Source organism: Danio aesculapii, chromosome 23 (genome assembly GCF_903798145.1).
Source record: "Danio aesculapii chromosome 23, fDanAes4.1, whole genome shotgun sequence".
Classification (NCBI taxonomy): Eukaryota; Metazoa; Chordata; class Actinopteri; order Cypriniformes; family Danionidae; genus Danio; species Danio aesculapii.
In genome coordinates this window covers 35,038,550-35,060,582 of record NC_079457.1, presented here as the reverse complement: position 1 = coordinate 35,060,582, position 22,033 = coordinate 35,038,550, and the positions used below count along the sequence as shown (strand labels likewise).

Sequence of the window (22,033 nt, the reverse complement as noted above, 5' to 3'; positions counted from 1 at the left end):
GCTGTGAACAGCAGTTCAATTTATAGCGCCTGTGAGAGTGTGGGGACTCCTCCTTTGCTTTAAATAGCCCTCAGTTTGATGAATCTGCTCTTATCAACACTGGAATAATTCACTCTTCTCATTACTCACACTACAACTCAGTGATATGTATTTTCGTGCATAGAGTTCAAGTGTTTTCTGACTTTAATGCTATTTAACCTTTGTGGTTTTAATATAACTTCTTAATGGCTGTGTTTATGTCTACTTTTGGTCATTTGGCGCCATCTCTCGTCTTAAAATATACGCGCTCAAAATGTTGTATACTGCATTTATACAATTACGCCGGAAGACGGAGACAAAACCTCAAACGTAGAATTATAGCGTTAATCAAGTAGGTGTTGTTGTGTTTTATTGTTCTGTCTAAACTATAGCAGGGGCGCTCAACCCTAGTCTACCTTCCTGCAGATTTCAGTTGCAGGCCATATGTTTTATATATTTATATATTTTATATGTATTATACCTGCCTCAATTTTTGCCATATTCTTTCTTTGGATGTGATTTTGCCATGTCCCACACACTGCTCAGCCAACTTCAGCGAGTTCAAAAGTAGGTAAATTAGATCAAATTAAAAAGATTTAAATATTTTTTAATTGTCTTTAACAAGTTATTCGACAAAAAATTGTCATTTAATAACTTTTATTTTGTTTTCTTAACATTATTATTCATTTTGCATGTGTCCTTGAAATTGCTTGAAAATCCACCCCGTCATGATGTGGTAAATGCCCCTTTAAGAAACCCCCTGATGTAATCATTGGCATCACCATGCCCATTTTGCCTTTCTTCACAGGAGGTTAAAACATCTGATGTGCACACAATAACTATCTACACTTGTTTTCTATTTTTCCTCATATTGTGTTCGAAACTGAATGTTGTCAAGCTTAACATTTCCACCCTGTCGTCGTGAAATATTAATAATTATTTAAAAAATTGAGAAATTAAAAATATAGCTTTTAAACTATACAAAGAGCTTAAATATGGAAACACTTTGCCAGCTGCAGGTACAACCTGTGTTGAATAAATGCTTTCTTTTTCCAAAAATGTCCTCACTGTCACAAATTCTTCCTTGACAGGGTGGACATATGCATTGTTATTGACACTTTATTGATTTATTTAATATTTTATTGTTAATTAGTCAATAATTTTATGTTACAACACATGTTACAATACAAGCCTTTTGGCAATATCATGTTTCAGTCTATATGAAGGATATTCCTTATAATGGGCAAGTCAATATAAAGAAGCTCATTGACTATTTGAAATAAAACTACAGCCTAAGTATTTGTACATTTTGCGAACATCTGTAATCTAATTATGTACCTTATTCTGAAAAAAAATAAAATAAATAAATATATATATGTGTGTGTGTGTGTGTGTGTGTGTGTGTGTGTGTGTGTGTGTGTGTGTGTGTGTGTGTGTGTGTGTGTGTTTATTTGAGTTGCTTCCAACATTTCCTTCATTCATTAGCAAATTAAGTTAAATTTAAAGGACAATAATTGTACCATTTATTTGCATATTGATTAAACCTAATTAATAACAGAAGAGGCAGCATGGTGGCTCAGTGGTGTGCAGTATAGTGAAAACAGAAGTTGAATTCTTAAAAAAATATTTATAACCCTTTAAAATTAACCCTTTAATATTTCTTTGTTGTACCTGTTGTTTTATAAATGTTCCTCTATATTTAGTTCACTAAATAAAGCCTTTGTCCACCCTGCCATGCCACTGTCCACCATGTTATCTTGTTTTCCACCATCATGTTCAACTTTTATGAAAATAAACAAATTATTTATAACTTCAGCAAAGCATATTGTGTGATTCCTTAATTAACCAATAAGGACCAGTAAATATTGCTTAAAAGATTGACAAAATATTTTAGATCTTGGATTTTATTTTGAAAAAAAATATTGATTGCATATTTTTGGAAATAAATGTTTTGCTCATTATTTCATTAATATAAATAGACTTTTTTCATAATCTAAAAAGTTGGTTACAAGAGGCAAAAAAAAGATTTCTCAGATTTTAATTACTTTTGAACAGATAGTGGCATGTCCAATATCAATCATATTGTTCTCAATAATCAATAGAAATGCTGTTACTTGCTATTACAGCAATCAAACGCTTGCTATAATTGCTGATCAGCTTTTTGCATGTCTCCACTGGTATTTTTGCCTATTCATCTTTGGAGATGAGCTCCAACTCTTTCAGGTTTGAGGGACTCCATCAGCCTGATCTTTAGCTCCCTTCATGTATTCTCAATAAGATTTAAGTCAGGACTCTGCCTGGGCCACTGCAAAATGTTAATGTTTTTGTCTGCTAACCATTTCTTCACCACTTTTGCTGTGTGTTTTGGTCGTTGATGTGCTGAAATGTCCACTGGTGTCTAATTCCAAGTTTCTCTGAACTGCCTGATGTTGTTGTTGTTGAGAATTTTGATGTTTTGCTTCTGCTTCATGGTGTCATTTACTGTGATTAGGTTCCTTGGTCCACTGGCTGAAAACACCCCCCAAAACATTAGGTTCCCATCAACATGTTTGACAGTGTGATCTTAGGATTGAAGGCTTCTCCAATTTAATGGCAAATATAGCTACATCATTATGGCCAAACAATTAAATTTCTGTTTCATCGGACCATAAAACAGAAGACCAGAATTATTCTTTGAGCAGGTGAGCATTTGCAAAGGCCAAGTGGGCTTTTGTGTGCCTGCTCTGGAGAAGTGGTCTCCTCCTTGGTCTGCTTCAGTGGAACCCAGTGGTGTGCAATCCTTTGGACTGCCTGCCTTCAGATTTTGTCACCAGAAGAGCCCCAAATTCATCAGGATTGCCTTGGTGGTATTCCGGTTCGTTCAAACAGTAAATAAAAGCTGAGAAAAAAATACTGGTTGAATAAAATATTTTTTTTCAGAAATTTCAAGGTGTATGAATAATTTTGGGATTGAATGCATAATTGAAGAAGGAATTATTAGCACTCCTATTAAATTTTAATAGTTTTATATATTTTCCCCAATATGTTTAACATAAAGAGTTTTTCAAAACATTTCTAAACATTAAATGACTAATTTCTAATAACTAATTTATTTGGTCTTTGCCATGATGACAGCGCAAAGTATTTTATTGGATATTTTTCAAGATACTAGTATTCAGCTTAAAGGGCAATTTAAAGGCTTTAATTGAATAAAAGGCTTTAAATGGCCTTAAAATGGCTTTAAAAATGTTAAAATTGCTTTTATTCCAGTCGAAATAAAACAAATAAGACTTTCTCCCAAATAAAAAACTATAGGAAATACTGGTAACATTTTATATTAAATACACACTATGAATCATTTATTAAGCATTAGCAAATAGTGAATTCATTATCTGTTAAGCATTAACAAACCGTAGTAAGCATTTTATAACTGCAGCTACAAATGCTCTTTTCTTAACTTATAAGCACATGTGCTTAATAATTATGTTTTCATACTGTGTTAATGATTCATTTTTTCATTACTAAATTAATTATTGCATTATTTACCAACCAGTTATTTTAGCATAGTTGGTGGTTTTTGAAGATCATTCAGAATGTGTAAATAAATGATTAATAAACTATTCAAATTAACATTTATAATTCTTATTATTCAGGCATATACTATTATTTAATTTATATGTTAATATAATTGCTTTATTAACTCAACTTCATCCAGTTTTGTGACCTAATCTAAAGTGAGGACTATTTATGCTTTATAAATCCCTCATAAATGACAATTAAAGGCTCAGTTCTATTCTAAACAGGAAAAATGAACATAAACTACTTTATTCATTTCTATTCATTTGAAGATACACAAATGAAACTATGATATTGCAAATCTTTGCGACTTTATTTAAAATAAAATTACTAGAGTTTAAACATTGCTAAATAACATTAAAATGTTGTATCATATTATATTGTTAAAAATATAATGTTGTTTGTATCCAATTTTTACAGTACTTTTATTTTCTAGATAGGAATGCAAATATTATTGTTCAATTGATATTAAACAGCATGAAGTTGTGTTAATAAAGTATTTATTAACATACATAATAACCATTACTATACACCTGAATAATAAGCATTTTTATACTTATTAGTTCATTAGGTAAAATAGTTTATTTGTCATTTACTTAATGATTCTCAATGATCAGAAAAACCATCAACTACTCTTAAATACAGATGGTTTGTAAATAATGCAATACTTAATTTAGTAATGAAAAAATAAATCACTCACAAATTATAAAAATACAATTATTAAGCACATTATAAATGTGCTTAAAAGTCAAGAATACAGCATTTGTATTTGCAGTTATAAACTGCTTACTAACGTTTATTAATAATAATAAATTAAGAGTTAATGATTAATAAATAATGAATTCACCATATGCTAATGCTTAATAAATTATTTATAGTGTGCAGTTGTTATAAAGTGTTACCGAAATACTGTGAAAATTCTCTTAATCTTTTGAGAAATATTTAAAAAAAGGAATAAATATTGTGTATACATTTAAATTTTTTATATATAATTTATATAATATACAATTTTACATGTCAAATTTTGAGTGCTACTCAAAATCATTACATATGAATAATTATTTTACATAATTAAGTGCAGAAAAAACAACTCTCATTTTTATACTGACTTATAAGCTGTTGAAGACATTAACATTTAAAAAATCAAACAAACAAAAGCTAAACAAAAAATATATCTGGATTAGTGTAGACAAACACGAGACTATAAAAAACAAGAGACCAGAGAACGAGAAGTGTTCTTGTAGGGATGGCACGAGTTTATTGAAAACGTGAGTGAATACTTGATGGATGAAATTCTCTCAGCTCAGCACATGCCTTTATAACCCTTTTGCAGACAATTTGCAAAATATAATAATAACAATAATAATAAAAATGACATTAACAAAAGGTGTCTCATCTTAGGGCCGATTCTTTCAATATTTTACTGTGATTGTGGTCGCAGATGAGTTTACTATTTACAATGTTTACAATTGCAATGTCCTATACAAAATAGAAAGATTTATTAAACAGAAAACAACATCCAAAAGAAAAAAAAAGAAGAGAAGTTTTTGTTTGAAATCCCATTGGGACGTGTAGGTCCAATGTGTTTTTCCAGACAAACAATGGTGATACACATCAACAACACCAAACCTGCACATTAGCTTATCACATATACCATTGTCATCTGTCATTGGTGCTGACGACTTAACTAAAACATTATTCCAACGCTGCATAGTGACAAAATCAGTTCTTATTAAACCTTGTGAAACAATTAAAAAGCATGAGTCTAAAAAGCACAGGTTTTTTAATTTTATTACTGTGCCTGTTCGAACATTCAGCGTTGTTAATCATAAACCAGTAAAAATAATCAATAAATTAATCAAGACTCCATTTAAGGTTACCCAATGTACACCAGTTCTTACGCAAAGACAGTAGATATGATAAAGCACACTGTACTATGATGTAAATATATTTTAACATGAGAAGAGATGGTGGGAAATGGCTTTAGTTTGTGCTAGCTGGCAAAGCTGCCTCCTTTTCGAGCACATTTGGAAACACGACTGCTCACGAGCTCAAATCTCAATGTAATTTATAGGCTAGCATAAATAAACGCATAGCATGTTCACTCACATTCTTATCCTCCACAGCTGACAATCCCTTGCAAAACGATTAGGTATTGCAATGTAGGCTTATATTAGGCACATTTTCAAGACGAATACTGGGAAATCTTCCCCCAAAGCCACAAATCTATCCATAAGCTATATTAAAGGAACACTCCATTGGCTTTTATCCAGCTCCTCTAGTGTTAAACAGTTGAATTTCACCATTTATGAATATATTCAGCTGATCTCCGGATCTGGCAGGAGTATGTTTAGCTTAGCTTAGCATAAATCATTGATTCGGATTAAAACATTAGCATGTCATGAAGAAAAAAAGAGAGTTTTAATAATTTTCCTATATTTAAAGCCTGACTATTCTGTAGTTAGATGGAAAATGAACAGTTGCTATTTTTTAAGCCGATTTGGCTAGGAACTATACTCTCATTGTGGTGTAATAATCAAGGAACTTTACTGCTATACCATGACTAATATCATTGCGCCTGCTGCAGCCATTTCCAAAACAAAAGTGAAGTGTTCCTTTAAGAGATGTCTATGATCATACAAAGAGTTGTTAAGACAGATTTTGAGGTACTTGTGTGATTTGAAACTCTGCCGCCACTTACGTTTTACTGTTTTTTACTGCGGCCAACTCAATCGTAAAAGCTATTTACTGTAGTACCTTGTACGATCCGGAAGAGTATACGGAGGACACTTTTATAGAGAAAAAAATGTACATAGGCAACATGATCTAGTTAGTTTGTGGCAGTTAATTTGCCCCTATAGGAAAGGCCGTAACTGAGAGATGACCGTGACCTGCTGTTATGTAAATCTATCCAGACACATTCAGTTGTTATAGTTGTTATTTGTTATCATCACCGTGCTTATTCTACCATCGGCCTTTTTTAATGTATTTTTGGCTTCTTTTTTTTTTTTTTTTTTTGCAAAAATCCTATTTACAAATGCCAGACTAAGATCTTTTAGTAAAAAAGTATTAAAAAAAGACCTTTAAAAAAACACTCCTCTGGTTATTCGTCTGTAGAGCTACGTCTGACAGTAACAGGGCACGTAAACACAAGCACAAGCATCATCATAAGCAATGGGAGTGTTGGCAAACTGATATTTTGATTTAATTTACATTTTGCGTTTGAAACGGCTCGTGCTATACTGCTACTAACACCAGTTGGTATGAGAAAATCCATTAGGTAGAAGATCACATTGCTCTTTTATATTGTTTGCCAACAGGTCCTTTGGGTGTCTCATGATAAGGTGCCTTTTTAAACTGTTTTTTTTTTCTCAAAGTTAAAGCTTTCATGCATGTTCAGTTCTGGAGCACCTGTTATCAGCCAACAGCAAACGCATTCATAAGTTATAATCCACCATTGTATTACTTTTTTACTGTGTGTAACAGGAATAATTCAAGAGATTAGGAAAGACCCTGATGTGGGGTCATTCTCTGACTTGATAAAAACCAATTCTGTTGTCACTTTGTCATATCAGACTAACATAAACATATGCACATAAGCGTGTGTGCAACTGAAAGATTTGCTTTGAACTTCTAGACATAACAAAGGCCAGACATAACTTATCAAAACAAATTGCTTAAGCTATTTTGACTTTGTTCACACTGTAAATCATCCTGATTTGTTTTCAAACCCAATCCACGAGCATCTTATTTGGCAGGAGCTCAAATTGTTCAGGCAGTGGAGTCAATACCCAGTATACTGTATCTGTGTCCTTGTTTAATCTGGTGTTACAATTTATATTTACAAGCTTTCGGCACTAAAGCCAGGTGTAAACAATGTCTATTTAATGTCTATCTGTTTTGTGATCAGATCACAGAAACCACATTTGGAGGTAGTCAATAATAAATGTTGCCACATCATATTTGTAAGGTAATAATTGCGTACTTGTCGGAAATGCATAGAATACTCAATATAATTGGGACATATTGTACTAAATGCACTAAAATATGTGATAAAAATAGTCAGCCAAAATGTTCTTGAGAGTGCCTGGAAGTGATTTAAGTTAATAATTTAAAAAAGAAAAAAGAAGTAAAAAAAAAAACAACAACACTTCAATCCACTTCAGAAGACAAGCGGTAACCCCCTGATTTGGGTTAATTTTATGATGCACTTCTAAAAAGAGTCACTACGCAACAACATTATACAGCATGGAAGTGCCTAAAACTACTCTGACTGTGTTCAAGAAGAGAGTCATATACACAGAGGATGGCTTGAGGATAAGTAAATTATGGGGTGACTTAATTTTGGGGTGAACTATTCCTTTTATTTTACTTTTAAGATTTAAACTTGGGCTTGTTTATTGATCAGAACTTCTGTGACTGCACTCTGCATGCTCCCAAATTGGCATAGAATCTAATTATGACAACAGATTATGATCTAAATCGCTGCTGCCATTGATATCCTGTAAGCTTTCTTCCTTTCCCAGTTGCTTAACCTCCAATATGTTGATGAACAGCATTCGACACACAAAATAATGTGACAAAATATATTGAATTTAACAATACAAAGCCGGAGCAGACGCATTTAAAATGCATGTTAATACCAAGTGGAAACAGGGCCTACAGGAGTTGCTACATTAATGACATCAGTGAATTGGGTTTGGAGTGTCAGTGAGAACAAAGCCTTTGATTTTGATCCATGAGCACCTTGGGTGTTGAAAGTAAACCTGGACATATACTGTCATTGTCAACGTTCCAATCCAAGTCACAGCACATTTTTTTTGTGGATAACAGCACATAAGTCATTTGGTGCTTGAAATCATCTCCACAAGAATACACTCATCTTCACATATAGTTTGAATGGCTTGCATGATCAGCTGTGCATGAGACATGGTGGACTGTAGAAAATGAAGTATTCACAGGCCTTAGATTCAATGCACTGCTTCAAATGATTACTGAAGGTAAGTCGTTACAAACTACTCTCAGGCACTGGTAGCAGCACCTCTGTTATTACTGACAGCGATTAAATCGCCTGAGATGAACCATATTAACTGTTTATCATGCTCAGCTTTGCTGCATCTCCAAGTGTCACTAAAAGCAACTTTCATTTACAATGAATGACAAATAATATCAGAAGGCAGATCACATGAGGTTCACTGTCTGCTCTCCCACTGGTAGACACTACATTGCGTCAAAATTGCATATAGTTGAACTTTACTCAACTTGTCCATCGCTGACAATCTCTATTGCTCATGTTGCCTCCAACTGTCAATGAAAATGAATAACTTGGTTGGTTGCTTCGTCTATAAAAAAGATCCTTGAATCGTGAACAGACAGTGCTTTTTTCTTGAAAGCTATAAATCAAAGTGCATCCTTTCAAGGGATCTACAGTCTATGCCCGTCTCCTTCATATCTGCATGTTTGAATAATGCATCCTGGTTATGGGTATGTACTGCACCTTGAAACTGCATCACTATGCAAACTGTGAGGTAATACAGAGTTATATTCGGATTGCTATGGAACTGACTTTTATGATATATGGAGGGACATCATTTAAGGCTGAATTCTAAGCACCGTCTTGTACATTACATTTTGCATCCATGTGAGTTGGTCTAAATGGCATGATATTGTAACTGCACCTTTGTGCACAGGCTTCAGGTGTCTTGATCTTGAGGATGGAGTTTCAGTGCTCTTGCAAATAAGAATAAATTGATTTTTGGTCCATATGGGCAGATATTACCCAAAACAGCAGTAAGATTGAACAAATGTGGAGCACATTTTGTTACTGGTGTGGAAGATAAGAACATCTCATCTTCACAATCATCCAATCTTCACAATCTTCTGTTGCAAGTATTGCCATGCAACTTGCAGGTTAGATAAGCAAAGGAAGGACTGGTTAAGACAACAGTGCAAAACAGATTCCTGCCAAATCTGGCAAGATCAGTTCTTTCGTTTTTCTTTCAGACTGAGAGTTTTGTCTGCCCCGACCTGGATGTTCTTGAGAGTTCCTCTTCTTGACTCTCGCAAACCTCTTAAAGGAGACAGGAGGTGCAAATTCGCTGTACAGAAGAGTGTTTTGTAACAGCACTAGCCATAATCAAGATTTTTACGTTCTTCAGTGCCTAGAAAGTGGGGTTGCCTGAAATGTCCCGTTCTGGCGATTCAATGTAGTTTGCAGACTCCTGGAGTTTCAGCAGCATCGCCATCTGAATGAAAGACAGAACGATAACAGCACATCAATACACTTCCCATTTGCTTACACAGGCTCAGGTTTAGCTGTACTAAACACTCACCAGTGGATCGGACTCCATCGTGGGCAGGGCAGTGTCCTTGTGGGACCTTTCATCATTGGACTGCTGTGCTGGAGCAGTGTTAGGGCCAGTGGTTGGTGGAGGGAGGTGGAAGAGTTTGGCCTGGTCCTGTTGAGCTGAAGGCCAGGGTAGAGTATCTCTCACCCACTCCACTGGATCCTCCCAGGCTGCTTTTTGACCATGGACCTGAAACATATGAATGCAGAAATTGAGTTTCAAGACTCCACTGCACTTTGACAAAGCGCAAAACAGCATGAATCATTACCAAAGAACAATGTTTAAGTAAAAGATTGTCCAAAACCTAGGTCCTCTTTACACAACATACTAAGGTGGGTAATGGATTGTAGTTAATCATACACACATCACCAGCTAAATAATTATAAATTTGTAGATGAATCCTGCATTTTTTTCAACCACAGAGAAAGGCACTCTTTTCATACATGCTTTAACACTGAAACTACCAGATTTCTTTAACTACTACAATCACCATATTCTGACCGTTCTCATATAAGACGTCATATTTACATTCAAAGCTTCTGTTGAGATATTAAAAATAAGCTTTGAACATCTCTTGTCAAATTCTATGAAGTCATTACCCTAAAAATTTGATCTTTTTCATAACACAGCCTATATTTGTGCACAAGCAACTAGACCACCCACGAAGATCCACACTTCACTTTCATTTTTACTTTTACAAGCAGGTGGGCAAGGTTTTTTTCACAGCACTGTAAATGTTGTTTTGAAATACATGACTGAATTAAAGTTTTTTTCCGAAAATTATCTTTATGTTATCAGGAATTTGCAAGGCAACAGAGGCAGTAATATTTCTAGTTACAGAGAAAAGTAGCAGACACTGAAACGCATGTGGTCATTTTGACCACTATGGTAATTAAAGGTAGAAATACTGTACTAACAGCTCTTTTGTGTTTTGTAATTTTAATATATTAACAATGTTTCTGGAAGAAATATACACATATTTAGGAAAAGTCAGGGGATTATAGATATGTGGGTTATTAAATTACGACATTTAAAAACAGTCACAATGACCACCTCAGTAGTTCTAGTATTAAGTAATTAATTACGAAGTGAAGTCTTGTTCATGTGAAATGATCATGTTAATCAATCAACAACACTGGCTAGTAAATATACAGAGGAATTCGAAATGCCTCTGGCATCATTCAAATTGCATGCATGGGAGCATTTGGGCATTCCTGTAAAATATAATGATGACATAAGAAAGACAATAATGTTACAGTGTGTAGGCCAAGGGCAGATCAGGACCTTTTTGTAGGCTATATCCTCCTAATTATTTACGTGTGATTATTCTGCTGTTGTGTCATTTAGCAGCAAGTGTGTTGTGATGTGAAAATTACCATCATATATTTCTTTTTTTAGCTTGTTAAATGTGTTTGTTTAGCCTAAAATGAAATCTAAATTTTCTGTCAAAACACTATCTGGTACCACCAACACCACATATTCATGAACTTGGGCCCCGTTTACACTAATGCGTTTTCATTTTAAAATGCATAAGTTTTGCTTCGGTTATGCCATCCATCCACACTACGCCGGAGTTTTCGAGCGCTGAAAACGGTGTGTTTGGAAACGCTGAAGAGGCCATTTTCATTCTAAAATGCTGCTGCAAAAAAAGTTTGATATGGAAAACACGTCGGCTTAATCTTCAAAGGGAACAGTGTACTTTAACCTTATTCACATCACCCTGGATACGTATGTTGTTTCATCTTAACAATAAAATGAAAACATGATATAAGGAACTGCTATTTTCATTTTGATATTAACAACTTAACAGACATAAGAAATGTTGAGGCGTCGTGCTGCATATATGAGCGTCATCTTCACTGTATGCATTTTTATAACAAAACGAAGCCTATAACATTACTGCCTCATTTCATTTTCATTAAAAATACGAAACATATCCTCTCTTTTGCTGAATATCAGTTTTAATAATCAGTAATGGCCATTATAAAAGTGTAACATACAATAAGTATATAGGAATATAGGAAATAAAGGCAAACAATCAGTCAATATACAGAATGTACATGGTTACATTAATTAATAACATATCTTTGCGCTGAGCCAAAACATGTTACCTGAGAACAAGTGATAGAGATTCAAAAGACCAAAGTCAGGGAATATGTCATTAGATATAGACAACAAGATGAATTAAATATCACGTTGAACAAATATAGTGAGATTGGATCCAGCGGTAGATCCTTAATGAACAGTCTGACGAGTACAGCTCTCATCTGGCTAGATATGCTGCAGCGCATGTAGAGTGTGTGTGTGGTCACGTGATGTGCGTTTTTAAGCGGTCTAATGAAGATGGAGAGTTGTTCAGAAATGCTGGGTAAAACGCTAGTGTGGATACGGATAGTTTTTCATTCTAAAGCGCAGTTTTAAAACGAAAACGCATTAGTGTAAACGGGGCCTTACTAATCAACCAAATCTGAATCAACTCATCAGATCATTCGCAGACAATCCAAGACCTGAAACCGATGGATCAAATAAGAGAAACATGTGTAAACAGTAGCTCACCTTCACACCATCCTTTGCTCCCTCCTGAAGATAAGGAATAATGGACTGGTTCCAGAGGTCAATAAACCAGGTGCGAAACTCTGCTAATGATACTGGACAAGACAGGAAGAAGCAGGGACCTGCGAAGGTAAAAGCCATAGTTGAGATATTTTTGAAAGCATGGCTATGAGAAGGTGTGTAGGGCTCTAAATAGCAAAGCATACTTTGAGAGTTAGTGTGTGGTGTAGATTAATTTCCCCATCACAAATACCAGTGATTAAACAATGAATTTTTTCTCATTTCTGTAAGTCAGAAGATTTAAAGCTGTACCTATGAGGAAGTCTGAGGTGCTGTGTTTCTCCAGGAAGGTGTGGAGATGGTACCAGAGTTTAGGCACCCAGTCCAGAACCCTCAGCACCTCAGCATTGTGATCTTTGCTGTTGTTCTCCGTCTCGATCAACTTCCTGTGCAAGTACCGCACCAGGAACCCATTGGCAGGCTCCACGTTGTTGGAGAAGGTGATCATTCTTCAGACAAATAGAAAATTGCAATAAACATGGGATCTACATTTCTTTGACTATGGCATTGCAAGGTAAGGTACATTTCTATATGTTTTATTTTATCGTACCATAAACATTACAAACTAGATTAAAAAAGAAACAAGGGTCTTACCGAAAGCTGAGGTGCAGACCATGATTTGATGACATCTTAAATGACTGATTTGTGGTTCCAATGACATAAGGACTGAAATAAACAATAGACAAATTAATATCCAAGACAAAAAAGTATTCATATTGTTTTATGACACAAAACCCATCCATTTACAAACATATATTACAGTATATATTATATTATACGGATCACAAATCTCACGGTTCGGATCACAGAATGTTTTTTTTAGTCATAGATCGGACCATTTTTTGGATCAGCCAAAAAAGAGAGGAGACAAATGCAATTTGCTTTCCATTTATTACAAAAACAGTACTGGAAGAAACTTTTGGTTTAGCACACAGAACTGAGAACCTATAGTTTTATTAAAAATAAAATGACGAAATAATCAGCTGGATAAAAATAGTAGTTTAATAGTAAAATATTCAGTACTGTGAAAAATTCACTGTTACTACTACTGTTGCCGATAACGCTAAATGTATAAATATGACATTGTAATTTGTACAATACATTTTTATTATTAGTCGGAGTTTCAATAAATGATCCATTCACTCATAAAACTTCATGTTTTATTGCTAGATGTGTCATTTTTGAAGAATTATTCAGTTGAATATTTTTTTAATGGCTGGTTGTCACCACCTATCGGGTAAATAATGTAATTCCTGCCTACAACTTTCATTTTGAGCATCAAGTTAAATGACGACGATTTTAATCTTTACCATAAACATCAGGGGTTTTATCTAAACTATAAACTGTTATCCCAGTACGTCTGTGTTATTTGACTTATTTGACTTTATAACAAACTGAAAAAGACTAAAGACTGAATCTCTTTCTTGATTTTTGCGTTTTTCAAACACAGATTTGAATGCAGCGATTTGAAGGATTAATAAATATATGCAAATCACCATCATTTATAATTTATGTTGCGTGGGTGTTGAGATCCCGATCTTTTAATGATTAATCGTGCAGCTTACACTGAATGTTTTAATGCAGGCTAAACAAGCAGTGACAGAAAACACCTTTAATAGCCTAAGAAACCCACCACATCCTGAATAACCTATCACAACTTCTTCCGTCATCATTATATTTCACAGGAAGGCCTAAATGCTTTCAGACATATAATTTGAATGATGTGAGAGGTGGTCTGCGATCGTTGCAAATTTAGGATTAATCTACAAGTTTAAAAAATCTATTAATCCGCGGGTCACGTGTGTTCTGAACCATGGGTTGTGATACGTACAAATCACGGAACAACCGTGAGCCATTACACACCTAATTCATAATGTATTTGTTTTGTGTCACATTATTATGTCATTAATAGGAAGTTTTTGGGAAAAATGTGCTTAGTAATGTGCTTAAAAATTAAATATGGATTCACAATACTCCTGATAACACAATACTCCTTCCCAACTCACCATTTGTGGTATTTGCAGGTCAGTGCACTGTTAACAATGTCAGTGATGGAAGTTGCATCACTGATATCATCCAATATAATAACTAATGGTATGTCATCGGTGCCACAGTCTCGGTCAATCTGATTGGCCAGATTAGACAGGTACAACTGGAGGTCCTGAGGAACAGAAGACAAGCATATGTCATCATTACTGTAGCTCAGAGTGCTGCTCCTCCTCATCTGAAAGTGTGTCTCCAAGCCTCACCTTGCAGGTCTGTTGGTGCATGTTAAATGTGCTGATGAGGGCGGGGTTGAGGTCACGTCCGCTCCTCTCCAGCAGGTATTCGGCCAGACGGATGGTTAGATAAGTCTTCCCTGTGCCACTGGGGCCTGACAGGACCAGGCGCCGGTGCTTCAGAAGCAGACTGATGTAGTGCTGCATCATGGGCTTAGGGATGAGTGTCTCAAACACCAGACTGTCCACACACTTCTCCTTCAAACCTGCAATGGAGAGAGAGATGAGGTCAGAGGGGTGTTGTCTTAAAGGAACAGTTCACTCAAAAATGGATTTCTTCAAATTCGTTCAAAACCTATATAAGTTTTGTTCTTCTTTTGAACACAAAAGCAGATATTTGGAAGAATGCTGGCACCCATTGACATTCATGGTAATATGTTTTTCCTACTTTGGAATTTGAGGGGTCACAGCAACCAGCATTCTTCAAAATAAATTATTTTGTGTTCAACAAAAAACTCAGATAGGCTAAAAACCATATGAGGGAGAATAAATGATGTATTTTTAATAATAAACAGAATGTTGGCTAAAAGGACTAAATTAATGATTAGCTATCATTAAGAGCACATTGGAATTAATTATCATTCACAACACTTTATATAGGAAGTCAGAGATTTTAATATTATATGGAAAAAATAAAGATCAGATCTATTCTGTTGTCTGTAATTTTGTCAATTCGCACAGCACTTAAGGAAATTGAAACCTCATGTTTGAAGGCATAGAATGAGATGAGGTACCTGTATAAAAGAAGTTGCTGAAGAATGTGACAGATTGAATGTGTGTTTTTTCACCTTTGAGGGTAACCGTGACGAGTCCAGGGGTCGCTTGTAAACAGTCACAGGGTGAACTTTCTGGGTCTTCGGTTCCAAGTACCCTCCTGCTCTGATTAATACAGTAGCTGTGGATAGAGTCCACAGACAGACCCATACTTGCACCCGGATCCAACTGGGAGATATAGTCCTGTATAAAAGACAAAGAGAACATGTTAGTTATCAATACCCCAAAATATTAATAAAAAAAACTACATTTATTCCACATAATGCACAACAGTGATAAAAAAAATATATAAAGAGTTCAGATGCAAAAACCTCTAAATGCCATCAGAAATGTTCTCCTAAAATCACCATTTTTGTCAGCCTCCTATGTATGTTTATGTTTAGTTTTTTCACTTTAAAAGCAAGGTAAATAACTTATAAATCACTATAACAGTAAAATTACTGAGCCTACACACAGGAGTCGGAGAAAAATGCTGACTTTAGAAGAAAATATAAGATAGCTTTTAGATAGAATTGTTAGTGTTAGTTTAATAAAATAATTATTATTTAGATGTAAATTGATTCAGTTATATAATAATGTATATAATTCATTCATTCATTTTCTTTCAGCTTAGTCCCTTTATTAATCAGGGGTCGCCACAGTGCCACAGTCAACTTAACCAGCATATGTTTTATGCAGCAGATGCCCTTCCAGCTGCAACCCATCTCTGTGAAACATCCATACACACTCATTCACACACATACACTACGGACAATTTAGCCTACCCAATTCACCTGTACCACATGTCTTTGGGCTGTGGGGGAAACTGGAGCACCTGGAGGAAACCCACGCGATCACAGGGGAGAACATGCAAACTCCACACAGAAATGCCAACTGACCCAGCCTGGGCTCGAACCAGCAACCTTCTTGCTGTGAGGCAATCGTGCTACTCACTGCACCGCTGTCATGCCAATGTAAATAATGTAAACTATTATTTAAATTTTTTTTTTAATATAAATTCAAATAAATGAATTTACTCTGAAATAGCATGTAAGTATGGCTTAAAATAAGTGTAATTCCTGCACACCGCTGGCCAAGGCATACAGTAGTCGCTTTAGGACAAAGCGTGTGAGAGTGAAAGAGTGTATCCAGCTAATCTAGCTTATCCTTGCATGCATGACATATTGCACATTATGACTAGTTTTGCTTGCTTACTACAAAACTGAAAACATACTCGATATAATACTATAATAGTTTTATAAAGTACTGTAAAGTTTTCTAACTGACGGATTACATGATCTAGTGGGTCTCTGCGCTTTTGTGATTTCAGGAGGTACTTTGGATGGCAGAGGAGGGATTGTGTTTCAAACGTATTATGCTAACGGATAGCATTTAGGCAGATCACCTACTGCACCTTTAAGAAAGTCAGCTTATTAGTTTTTACAAATTAAAGTAGATTAAACCTAAATCAATTAAGAAAACCCAAGAATTGTGTTGTTTAAGCTCATTTTAAATAAGTATTTTGAACAAACAGTACAAACATGTCATATTTTGAGTGTATCCCTTTAAATAGTTTATCCCTTCTAGAACAAAATGTGAGAAATGAAATGTGTAAACAAGTGGCTGGTTCTAGTTGCAGTTTTAGTGTTTTAAATTCTAGAGAGCATTTGATTGGTCAAAAGATTAGATGGGAGTCTGAAATGCGAAGGGATGTTATCAAAATCATTGAATTACTTTATGATGATGGAATTGTGATTTCTTATATCTTCTAAAACCTCTTTTGTAATGGTTTTTGAGCACACTAGCATGAAGAAAAACCGAAGAAATACTACAATTTTGAGTTCAGGGGGCCTATAAAGTGGTGTGTCTATCCAACTATTAGTATATATTATCTTTTTTGTATTATTTTATTTTTCTTGGCAACAACAAACATTTGATAAATGCTTATTGGCACTAGAACATAATGGGATTTGCATTATTTTTGCTATGTAAATGACAATGTGGAGTAAACTGTGAAACTATTTGTGCCATGAATGAACCAGTGCGTTTATAATTATATTAACATTTAACAAGATAAATGACATGATAATGAATAAATGAATGAATAATCACCCTTGTTTTCACAAACATGTAAACATCTATAACCATCTTGACAGGACATGAGCTCACCCTGAAGATTGTGGCGATGTCTGTGTCTAGCGAAGACCACTTGGTCTTCCCATGAATCTTCACAGAGCCGATGTAGAAATCTTGCTGCCTTGCCTGCCAATTGCGCATCACAAAATAAATATCATCTTTGAAATATCATTCAAGCATTTAAATTGATTTTGATCGTGTTTGTTGGATATTCACCTCTCTGGACACTTGATGATCAGCTATACGGACCACCACACGAGTAAACACCTCATCCCTCTGACACGACACACTCAATAACTCCACAGGAGCGACATCTGGGGGACAGAATCAGTGATTTAACTATTGAGTTATTGAGGTCATACCTATGTTGCAATCCAAAGATGTGAATTAAACTTATGCACAAAACTGGACTATTGCATAAAACCAAGAGGTAATTATATAGAACCACTTTAATGATGGACTTTGGCTGAGGGATTTTAGAATGACCAAAATAACATTTCAGATGTTGTTCAATGTGGTTGGTGCATTAATGCTGTTACATCCCAGCAAGCAAAATTCACATGGCTCAAATCCGGCCCACACCAGACACTTAAATCCGGCCCACATACTGCATGAAATGATGGCAATTGGGCGGTCCACTCCTGTTTACCAGATATGTGCCACAATTAAGCCATAGCAATATTACATGGCAGCCAGAATTCAACCAAATGAACCAGAACTGACCCTATTCTGGGCTACGGTTTGCTTTTATTCTGGGCCAGATCCAGCCCCCATACCGCATGGAATGATGGCACTTGGGCGGTCCGCTCCTGTTTTCCAGATCTAGGCCACAATTAAGCCAAAGCAATACTACATATCAGCCACAATTCAACCAAATGAACCAAAACTAACCCTATAAATGGGACACATTTGCACTTACACGTGTGAGCCACTTTAGGTTTAGACCCAGATTACCCTTAAATGACTATGCCACATTTTTGCCAACTGTGGCCCACATTTGTCCTCCATCATTTGAGCCAAATTTATAATTTTTCACATGGGCCACATTAGGTTTACCTTCAGATTACATTTTGCCATAAGTGCCAAATCTTGGTCTTAAATGGCCCATACATGAACTTGAATATTGGGCCCCCCTTTACTATTGTACAGGTGGGCCACTCCAGGCTCACATTCGTTTTGTCTGGGCCAAAGGAATACCACCAGTGCCGCATAACTGCCTAAAGTAGCCCACATTCATATGCTATCTGGGATCGCACCCATTTTTGTAACCACATAATCTGTAAAAACAAATCACATGGCTTTTTTGATACACATGCTGGAAATTAAGTAAATTTGGTTTTATAGTACTTTAAAAATTGTCTAACTAGTTAGTTGTTCGCTAAACTTTTTTATGAGCATTTTCAAAATGTATGCGCATTTAAAAGTTTTCATCAACCATTTTTTGATAAAAAATTCCAAACAGCAGTCACACTTTATTTTGATGGTCTGTTTGCTGAATTTAAGTATCATTGCAACTAATTCTCATTAAATTATGAGTAGACTGTTAGGTTAGGGTTAGGGTTAGGGTTAAGAACTTGGGGTTAGGGTTAGGGTGTACTTGCAAAGTGTCTTATAGTCAGTTAAATGTCTGTTTAGCAGCAGTATCAAGAGATATTAAGCAGACAGTCTACTAATACTCAAATAGGCATCAAAATAAAGTGTTACCCAAAAAGCATATGAAAATAAGTGGAGGAAAGCATTGAGCCATTAGTAACTGCTGATGTTGGCTGGTGACTGAAGGGACTGACCGGCGGTGAAGCACTCGTTGAGGCTTAGGCTGAAGGATTTGGTGAGGCTCATGGCTGGTTTAGTTTGGTTGGAGCTCATGAGGCTGGCGAGGCCGGATGGCTGAGAGGTGGAAGAAGACGGAGGACCACAGGGAAGTACAAGAGATGACGGAGCACTTCCTGTTTTCAGCTGGTCATTTTCTGCCTTTAGATTTTCCACCATATTCTACAATGAGAAAAAATCAGACGTGATTAAAGGTTTCTCAAGTCAAATCAAAGGCAAAAAAGACCATCGCTTATTATCAGTGGTGTAGCATAGCATTACAGGGTGTTTATTCTAATGCTTTAAAGCTGCTTGCTTTAACCAACATGACATATTTGGATCAGCTGGGAACAGATATACACATAAAAAATACATGTATATAGTATCATATTAAAGCATTTTTGAGGTGCTTTGTAAATCATTCGAAATATCAATGTTTACAAAAATAAAAAAACAATTTTATTATATTATATTGATTAATGCTGATGATTGTTGTACTGCATGTATACATTTGTTAGCTTTATTTAAAGGAAAACAAAAAAATAATATATACAATTTTAATTATAAACAATATAAACGTATTATTAGCTCTAATGTGAAATTTTAATATTACTACACCTTTAAACAAAAGAGTTTTAATAACTTCTTTTGTATTGCCACAACAGTACAGTACATACTATTTTTCTAGTTAAAAAGTTTTTAGGTTAACTAGGCAAGTTAGGATAATTAAGCAAGTTATTGAAAAAAAGTGGTTTGTTCTGTAACCATCCTTAAGGGGTTAAACATATTGACCTTAAAATAATTTATAATAATTTTAAAAGCTGTTTTTATACAACTTCATTCCAAACTAAAAGTGATAAGAATTTATTCAGAAAAAAATAAATAAATAAATAAAAAATTACTTTGCTCTTTTAAAGATCACTTGGTAAATATATGTAAAAAGAATTCAAATTTTACATTAGAGTTACATTGTTTTCTTTCAATTGTATATAATATATTATTTAATTAATAAAAATGATAAAGTGTAACATGACAGTCACAATCATCATTAATAATTCTAATTTCACAAATACCACTAATAATTCTGACTTCAACTGTATATATATATATATATATATATATATATATATATATATATATATATATATATATATATATATATAATTATTTTTTTATTTTATTTTATTTTTTATTAAGTGCCTTATATATAAATATTATTTCTATTCATCTGAGTCTGCATAAATTATAAGATATTAATGATTATTTTCATTAACCTCATTATTTATTAACTGATGTTTTCTTAATGCTGTCATTTTTTTGTGTGTTTATTTAGCTGCAGAGAGGAAAGAGCTCAACACATATTGAGATATTCATGAAGTGTTGCTCGCAGCAGTGTGGATGATCGTGCTGTATATACTGTACAGTGTTAAGGCCATACCGTCTATTAAGGGGTCTGTATGTACCTGCATACTGTTCATGGCCTCTCTGAGCTGCTCCAGCTGATGTGCTGAGTTCAGCGCTTCCAGTCTGATATCTGTGAGCTTCATCTCCTTCTCCCACAGCTCCGACCGCAGCTCAGACACCACCTTCTCATCGCTTTCAGTCTCCTCGTTACTCTCCAGAATCCTGTTCAGTATGAGAACACTTATAGTGAAGGGATAGTTCACCCAAAAATTCTGCCATAACTGTAACCCTTAACCACAAAAATTGTCATATGTGTAAATCGTTGGAAATAGAGATTCATACATTATCAGAAAACTGAATAAGCTTTCAGCTGATGTATGGTTGTTATGATATACAACTATCTGAAAATCAAAACACTGAGAAATCCCCCTTTAAAGTTGTTCAAAATAAACTTTGCAATTCATTTTACTAATGAAAATGACATATTCATAGATTTACAGAAATAATTTTTTTAATTAACGGTCTAATAATTTTTGGCATACAATTAAATCGTTTTGACTTATACCAGTGTTTCCCAACCCTGTTCCTGGAGGCACACCAACAATACAATATTTTGAATGTCTTCCTTATCTGCACTATTCATTTCAGATTGTTGAGTCTCTTCTAATGTTCTGATGATTTCATTCAGGTGTGTTTGAATAGGAAGATGTTGAAAATGTGTACTGTTGTCATGCCTTCAGGAACAGGGTTGCGAAACACTGACTTATACAATGCATTTTTTGTTATTACCAAAACTATACCTGTGCAACTTAAAACTATGTTTGTGATCCAGGGTTTACTCGCCCTTGACTTTTTTCAAAACCAGTTTGAGCTTTTTTTTTGTTCTGTTTAACACTGAAGAAGATATTTTGAACAATGTTGGAAGCCTGTAAACACTGACCATCCACAATAGAAAAACAAATACTATAGAAGCCAATGGTTAGAGGTTTCCAGCATTTTACATGTATCTTCTTTTGTGTTCAACAAAATAAATAAATTAAAAAAACTTTGGAAAAAGTCAAGAGTAAACATATATATATATATATATATATATATATATATATATATATATATATATAT

The 22,033-nt window shown here is 34.7% G+C and overlaps 1 protein-coding gene across 4 annotated transcripts in view; it reads right to left on the bottom strand.

The window, feature by feature from the left end:
* Positions 1-4,806: 4,806 nt before the first annotated feature.
* nav1a (neuron navigator 1a) overlaps positions 4,807-22,033 on the bottom strand; it is a 259,387-nt gene continuing 242,160 nt past the window's right edge. For all 4 annotated transcript variants that reach the window (XM_056449848.1, XM_056449849.1, XM_056449850.1 and 1 more), the window contains 12 exons: positions 20,974-21,136; positions 19,489-19,693; positions 17,918-18,015; positions 17,735-17,827; positions 15,601-15,769; positions 14,783-15,018; positions 14,540-14,694; positions 13,128-13,199; positions 12,786-12,982; positions 12,477-12,595; positions 9,906-10,109; positions 4,807-9,818 (listed from right to left, as the gene is read on the bottom strand). In XM_056449848.1, coding sequence (XP_056305823.1) covers positions 9,735-9,818; positions 9,906-10,109; positions 12,477-12,595; positions 12,786-12,982; positions 13,128-13,199; positions 14,540-14,694; positions 14,783-15,018; positions 15,601-15,769; positions 17,735-17,827; positions 17,918-18,015; positions 19,489-19,693; positions 20,974-21,136 — 1,795 coding nt within the window. In that variant the 3' untranslated portion in view covers positions 4,807-9,734. The remainder of the gene's footprint in view (positions 9,819-9,905; positions 10,110-12,476; positions 12,596-12,785; positions 12,983-13,127; positions 13,200-14,539; positions 14,695-14,782; positions 15,019-15,600; positions 15,770-17,734; positions 17,828-17,917; positions 18,016-19,488; positions 19,694-20,973; positions 21,137-22,033) is intronic.